The sequence below is a fragment of the Colobus angolensis genome, unplaced genomic scaffold, assembly GCF_000951035.1.
Source record: "Colobus angolensis palliatus isolate OR3802 unplaced genomic scaffold, Cang.pa_1.0 Scaffold22, whole genome shotgun sequence".
Classification (NCBI taxonomy): domain Eukaryota; kingdom Metazoa; phylum Chordata; class Mammalia; order Primates; family Cercopithecidae; genus Colobus; species Colobus angolensis.
The window spans coordinates 2,134,369-2,141,920 of NW_012115377.1; the positions used below are offsets into that span (position 1 = coordinate 2,134,369).

Sequence of the window (7,552 nt, forward strand, 5' to 3'; positions counted from 1 at the left end):
GGGTTTCACTGTGTTAGCCAGGGTGGTCTCGATCTCCTGATTTCGTGATCCACCCGTCTCAGCCTCCCAAAGTGCTGGGATTACAGGCTTGAGCCACGGCGCCCGGCCTAATTTTGTGTTTTTAGTAGAGATGGGGTTTCTCCATGTTGGCTGGTCTCAAACTCCCGACTTCAGGTGATCTGCCCACCTCAGCCTCCCAAAGTACTGGGATTACAGGGGTGAGCCACTGCGCTGGGCCATGCCTGGCTAATTTTTGTGGTTTTAGTAGAGACAGGGTTTCACCGTGTTGGTCAGGCTGGTCTTGAACTCCTGACCTCAGGTGATCTGCCCACCTCGGCCTCCCAAAGTGCTGAGATTACAGGCTTGAGCCACCACGCCCGGCCTCTCCTCTTGTTCTAAAGACACCAGTTCTGTTGGATTGGGGCCCACCCTACTGCAGTGTCATCTCATCTTCATAAGATTTCATCTGCAAAGGTTCTATCTACAAAGACCCTATTTCCAAAAACAGAACTATTGGTGGGTACTAGGGATCAGCGTTTGAACATCTCTTTTTGCAGGGGACACGGGCAACCCATAAATAATTCTGTACCTGTAATGTACCTTAATATACATGTGTGTTCTCAACACCAGCAAAGAAGCCTGTCAGGAGGGGCCGCTGCACACTGTCGCGGGGGGTAGGGGGCACTGCACACTGTCGGGGGGGGTCTCTGCACGCTGTCGGGAGGGGCCGGCTCCACTTTGGCTTGTTTCCCATGGAGGGAACGAGGTTTGGTCTTACCACGGTGTCTAAGGCCCGGGCTTTCCTCCCAGCTACCCGGAGAATGGCGTGGTCCAGATGAACTCCAGGGACGTCCGAGCGCGCGCCCGCACCATCATCAAGTGGCAGGACCTGGAGGTGGGCCAGGTGGTCATGCTCAACTACAACCCCGACAACCCCAAGGAGCGTGGCTTCTGGTACGACGCGGAGATCTCCAGGAAGCGTGAGACCAGGACGGCACGGGAACTCTACGCCAACGTGGTGCTCGGGTGAGCCTCGCATCCTGGGGCGAGTCGTCCCTCTCTCCTTTCCTCCCTTCTCGCCCACCCAGCCCCTCCCAGGGCCCCCACACTGGCTCTGAAGCCGTCCAGCCAGCACTGTGTGTGCTCCAGCCTGGCCTTCCTGCCTCCCCTCTGGGGTCTGCTCTTGCTCCCTGCTAAGCATCTTTCTAAGACCGACCACCTTGCGCCCCTGAGTGCCTCTGCCCATGGATCCGTCTCTGACTGCCAGGCCCTGACAGGCAGAGTTGTCAAGCTTCCTTTTTCTCGTTTTTTTTGGTGGTGGTGGTGGTGGTGGTTGTGTTTTTTCGAGGCGGAGTCTCACTCTGTCGCCCAGGCTGGAGCGCAGTGGCACAATCTCAGCTCACTGCAAGCTCCTCCTTCTAGGTTCATGCCATTCTCCTGCAGCAGCCTCCCGAGTAGCTGGGACTACAGGCGCCGGCCCCAGGCCCGGCTCATTTTTTTGTATTTTTGGTAGAGACAAGGTTTCACCGTGTTAACCAGGATGGTCTTGATCTCTTGACCTCGTGGTCCGCCCGCCTCCTCCTCCCAAAGTGTTGGGATTACAGGCGTGAGCCACCGCACCCGGCCTCAAGCTTTTTCTCTTTTGTTTGTTTCAAATTTGGTGAATAGGTACCATTCACAGGGTCAAAATTCAGAAAGTACCCAAGACCACACATGAAGATTCCCCCTCCTCTGCCTGGTCACCCAGTTCCCCTTTTTGGTGATGTCACTGTTACCAACTTTCCAGGGGCATTCTGTTCATAATCATATTCACAAAACCACACCGCTTAGGAGTCAGCAAACTGCAGTCCATAGGACCGTTGTGGTCCTCTGCCTGCTTTGACAAATAAAGTTTTATTGGGACACAGTCACACCCATTTTTATCTTACTACCTGTGGTTGCTTTTGTGTTATAAGGTCAGAGTTGCGAAGTTGCAACAGAGACTGTGTGGCCTATAAAGCTGAAAATCTTTCCTGTCTGATCCTTTGCAGAAAAATTTTACAGAGCCTGTTCTTTCTGCCTTACCTCTTTGTGTGTGTGTGTGTGAGATAAAATAGATGTAACAGAAAATGTACCTTTTTCTTTCTTTTTTGAGACGGAGTCTCGCTCTGTCGCCCAGGCTGGAGTGTAGTGGCCGGATCTCAGCTCACTGCAAGCTCCGCCTCCCGGGTTTACGCCATTCTCCTGCCTCAGCCTCCCGAGTAGCTGGGACTACAGGCGCCCGCCACCTTGCCCGGCTAGTTTTTTGTATTTTTTAGTAGAGACGGGGTTTCACCGTGTTAGCCAGGATGATCTCGATCTCCTGACCTCGTGATCTGCCCGTCTCGGCCTTCCAAAGTGCTGGGATTACAGGCTTGAGCCACCGCGCCCGGCCATATACATATATATATTTTTTAGTAGAGTCTGGGTTTCACCATATTGGCTAGGCTGATCTTGAACTCCTGAGCTCAAGTGATTTGCCCGCCTCTGCCTCCCACAGTGCTGGGATTATAGGCATGAGCCACTGTGCCCGGTCGAAAATTTACCATTTGAACCATGTTTAAGTGCACAGTTCAGTGGCATTCAACGCATTTATGTTGTTATTCTGCTGTCTCTACCACCTTGTCCTTTTCCTAAACTGAAACTCGGACCCCATGAAACACTTACTCCCCAGCCCCTGACATCCCTGCATCCTACTTTCCATCTCTGTGAATCTGACGACTCGGGGGACCTCCTAGGAATGGGATCACACAGGATTTGTCCTTTTGCATCTGTTCCCTGACGTCACTGAGCATGATGTCGCTGAGGTGCATCAGGCTGTAGCCTGGTTGGCGTTTCCTTCCTTTTAGTGGCCGAGTGATAGCCCATGACATGTTGTCTATAAACACGAGCATCTTGGCAACGGCGTTCCAAGTATAGGTACAGCAAACGCAGAGGTCCTGGGATATTATGGTGCATCTGTGGCCCGGTAGGGAGGTCAGTGAGCTGCAGGGGAGGGAGGAGAGTGGCTGGGGGTGTGGGAGCCTCCGGACTGAGTCTGGGCCTTTGTGGCATTGCTTGGGTGTGGTGTGGAATTGGTATTTATTCTCTGCTAGGGGCAATTCTCAGCCTGAGATTTTCTGAGAAACAAATTATCTGGATTGTTTTATGGAATCTGATTTTTAAATGCTGGTGACTAACATTTTTTTCTTTTTTTATTTTTTGAGACGGAGTCTCGTTCTTGTTGCCCAGGCTGGAATGCAGTGGCACGATCTCTGCTCACTGCAACCTCCACCTCCTGGGTTCAAGGGATCCTCCTGCCTCAGCCTCCCAAGTAGCTGGGAGTACAGGTGCCCACCACCACGTGCAGCTAATTGTTGTATTTTTAGTGGAGACAGAGTTTCACCATGTTGTCCAGGCTGGTCTCGAACTCCTGACCTCAGGTGATCCACCCACCTCAGCCCCGCAAAGTGCTGGGATTACAGTTGTGAGCCACTGCGCCCAGCCTATCTGGTTTTATAAAGGGCAGTTCCCCTACACACGCTCTCTTGCTTCCTGCCACGTAAGATGTGCCTGTGCTCCTCATTCACCTTCCACCATGATTGTGAGGCCTCCCCAGCTACGCGGAACTGTGAGTCCGTTAAACCTCTTTCCTTTCTAAATTACCCAGTCTTTATTATGTCTTTATTAACAACATGAGAGGCCGGGCGCGGTGGCTCAAGCCTGTAATCCCAGCACTTTGGGAGGCCGAGACGGGCGGATCACGAGGTCAGGAGATCGAGACTATCCTGGCTAAGATGGTGAAACCCCGTCTCTACTAAAAAATACAAAAAACTAGCCGGGCGAGGTGGTGGCGCCTGTAGTCCCAGCTACTCGGGAGGCTGAGGCAGGAGAATGGCGTGAACCCGGGAGACGGAGCTTGCAGTGAGCTGAGATCCGGCCACTGCACTCCAGCCCGGGCGACAGACCGAGACTCCGTCTCAAAAAAAAAACAACATGAGAACAGACTCATACAACCCCTTCCAAGCTCTCGTGGTGGCTGATATAATCCACGTCTTTGCGGTTGAAGGATGGGGGCTTCATTTATTTTTAACTTGGCTCCTGGAGGCCGCCTGCAGTTCCCAGGGCCCGCCTGCAGTTCCTTGCCCCGTGGGCCCCTCTGATGTGGCTACTGACGTCAAGCCAGCAAGGGAGGTCTTCAGCTTAGTCGGCTAGTGAGATATAGAGCGTTGAGCGACAGTCCATCAGCTCTGCTGTGTTTTTATGGGTTAGGTTTAAGTCACAGTCCTGCCCATACTTCTATGGGGAGAAATGCCCACAAATGCATGGTTACCAGGAGGTGGGGGCTGTGGGGCCACCTTAGGCTCCATCCACACCAGTTATACACCAGCTGCCGTCCGTTTACTCTGAGACGGATAACCTGCACGGATAACCTGCACAGCCAGCACCCATAGGCTTCCTCCACCTCAGTCCCTTCCCCAGCAGAAGAAAACTGCTTTTCTGCACACTGACTGTCACGAGGAAGGGGTGTCACCAGGCAGGGAAACGAAGATGCCTGGCTGACCACACGTTGGGGCATTCGGGATTCTTTGATTCATTCATGCTGGTGTCCCGAGCCCTCTGGGGATGAAGGAGGCACAGCGGGAAAGGGAGGGGGTACTCGGTCCAGGCGGCCCTGGGGCAGACATTGTCACTTGCCAGCCCCACAGGAGCTTCCAGGGACGCAGTGAGAGGGTCACGCTGAGCTGAGGCGTGCCTCGCAGTGAGTTTGTGATATGTGCCCGTCGTTAGCACCTTCGACTTTCATCACCTGCTGAGGCAGGCATCATACAAGATGAGACAGAGAAACGCGCCTGCAGCCGCTGTCTTAGGAGGCACCCAGCCTGGTGCGGGAGACAGATCTGCAGATGCCAGACAAGGGAGATGGGTTCTCTGAGACAACACGCGAGGAACGGCGGCAGAGACGGCGGCTGAGCGGGCTCTGGGATTGGGAGGCTGACACAGGTGGCTGGGGCCCATCCCGCTCTGGGCAGTGCTAGGAGCTACCAGCCTTTGCCAGGGCTGACTTCTAAATGCAAACCCTCTGCACTGTTGTCTCCGCAGTGTGGGGGTCAATTCAGTCATCATTCCTTTTCATTAAATTTTACCTTGCATTGTAGATTCACAGGCAGTTATAATGTAGAGATGGCTAGGCGCAGTGGCTCACACCCATCTTCCCAGCACTTTGGGAGACTGAGGTGGAAGGATCATTTGAGCCTGGGAGGTTGAGGCTGCAGTGAGCTATGATCACACCACTGGAGAGTCAGGAAAAAAAAAAAAAAAAAAAAAGCCGCGTACCCTTTGTTCAATTTCCCCCAATGGTAACTTTTTTTTTTGAGACGGAGTCTGGCTCTGTTGCCCGGGCTGGAGTGCAGTGGCCGGATCTCAGCTCACTGCAAGCTCCGCCTCCCGAGTTTACGCCATTCTCCTCCCTCAGCCTCCCGAGTAGCTGGGACTACAGGTGCCCGCCACATCGTCCGGCTAGTGTTTTGTATTTTTTTTGGTAGAGACGGGGTTTCACCGTGTTAGCCAGGATAGTCTCGATCTCCTGACCTCGTGATCCGCCCATCTCGGCCTCCCAAAGTGCTGGGATTACAGGCTTGAGCCACCGCGCCTGGCCAGTGGTAACATCTTATGTTAATAAACTACACTGTGTTACCACAACTGGGATATTGACATTGATAGTCAAGAGTGAGTTTCCTCCCCATAAAATCCTTCTCATTGCCTCTTTTATAGCCACACCCACCTCCCCATCCCCACCTGGTCCCTGACCCCTGGCAAGCACTAATTTTTTCTTTTTGTTTGAGACGGAGTCTCACTGTCTTTTGTTCTCTGTTCATATACTTTTGCAATTTCAAGGATTTTACAATTTCAACTTCGTAATAAGGACTCCTGTTACATAAATGGAATCACACAGTATGTAACCTTTTGGGATTGATTCTTTTTTTCCCCACTCTGCATAATTACGGAATAACTGAAGTTACCGCATATCAGTAGCTCATTCCTTTTCATCCCTGAGTAGTATTCTGTGGTATAGATGGGCCACTGTTTGTTTTTTTTTTTCAACGACCCATTGGATTTCTGAGCTGTTTCCAGGATTTTTTGCGGTGTAAGATTTATTTGTTTTTTGAGACAGAGTCTTGCTCTGTTGCCCAGGCTCTGGAGTGCAATGATGTGATCTCAGCTCACTGCAACCTCCGCCTCCCGGATTCAAACAATTCTCCTGCCTTAGCCTGCGGAGTAGCTGGGATTACAGGTGCGTGCCAGCACACCCAGTTTATTTTTGTAATTTTAGTAGAGGTGGGGTTTCTCCATGTTGGCCAGGCTGATCTCGAACTCCTGACCTCAGGTAATCCGCCTGCCTTGGCTTCTCAAAGTTTTAGGATTACAGGCGTGAGCCACTTCGCCCGGCCAGTTTCGGATTTATTTGACTAAGTTAATAAGAAACAGTGGTCTGCAGTTTTCTTGTTTTGCATGGTCTTTGTTGGTTTGGTCAATATCGGCCTTATAACGTGAGCTGGGAAATGTTTACTCCTGTTTCTGTTTTCTGGAAAAGATTGTGTAAAATTTACGTTAATTCTCCTTTAAAGGTTTGATAGAATCCTTTAATGAGACCATGGGTTGGGCACAGTGGCCAATGCCTGTAATTCCAGCACTTTGAGAGGCCGAGGTGGGCGGATCACTTGAGGTCAGGAGTTCGAGAGCAGCCTGGCCAACATGGTGTGAAACCCCTGTCTCTACTAAAAATACAAGCATTATCTGGGCATGGTGGTGTGCACCTGCAGTCCCAGCTGCTTGGGAGGTTGAGGCAGGAGAATTGTTTGAACCTGGGAGGTGAAGGTTGCAGTGAGCTATGATCGTGCCATTGCACTCCAGCCTGGATGACAGAGCAAGACTCCGTCTCGGGGGGCGGGTGCAGGGGGGAAGCTTTAATGAGGCCATGGAGATCTGGAGATGTCTTTTGGGGGAAGTTTTATGAACTGAATTTCTTCTATGGTTATGTGACTATCTGGACTATCTGTTTCAGCCTGTTTGAGCTTAAGTACTGTCTGGGTTTTGGGCAATTAGCACGTTTCTCTGAGCATAAAGTCCTTTGTATTATTTCTTTATTCTCTGATGCCTGAAGGATCTAGTGAGATCCCTGTTTTATTCTTGGTTTTGAGAATTTGTGTTTTCTCTTTATTTTTGTCAGTCTTTGCCAATTTTATTATTTTTTAGGATCTTAGACCTTTCCCTCCCTGCTCATTCATTTGTACAGCAAGAATAAGATAGGTTTGTTGGTTTGTTTGTTTGTTTTGAGACAAGATCTTGTTCTGTGAGGGCAGTGGCGAGATCTCAGCTAACTGCAACCTCTGACCCTCAAGCGATCCTGATCTCAGGTGATCCACCCACCTCGGCCTCTCAAAGTCCTGGGCCTATAGGCATGAGCCACCACACCTGGCATGAGACAGTTTTGTTTTGGTCAGGCTTTTTTTTTTTTTTTTTTGAGATAAGGTCTTGCTCTGTTGCCCGGGCT

The 7,552-nt window shown here is 51.2% G+C and overlaps 1 protein-coding gene across 1 annotated transcript in view; it reads left to right on the forward strand.

Moving 5' to 3' along the window:
- Positions 1-7,552, forward strand: part of UHRF1 (ubiquitin-like with PHD and ring finger domains 1) — a 71,624-nt gene that overhangs the window by 26,436 nt on the left and 37,636 nt on the right. Inside the window, exon 5 of the mRNA XM_011943619.1 lies at positions 811-1,026. Within this exon, the coding sequence (XP_011799009.1) occupies positions 811-1,026 (216 nt within the window). The remainder of the gene's footprint in view (positions 1-810; positions 1,027-7,552) is intronic.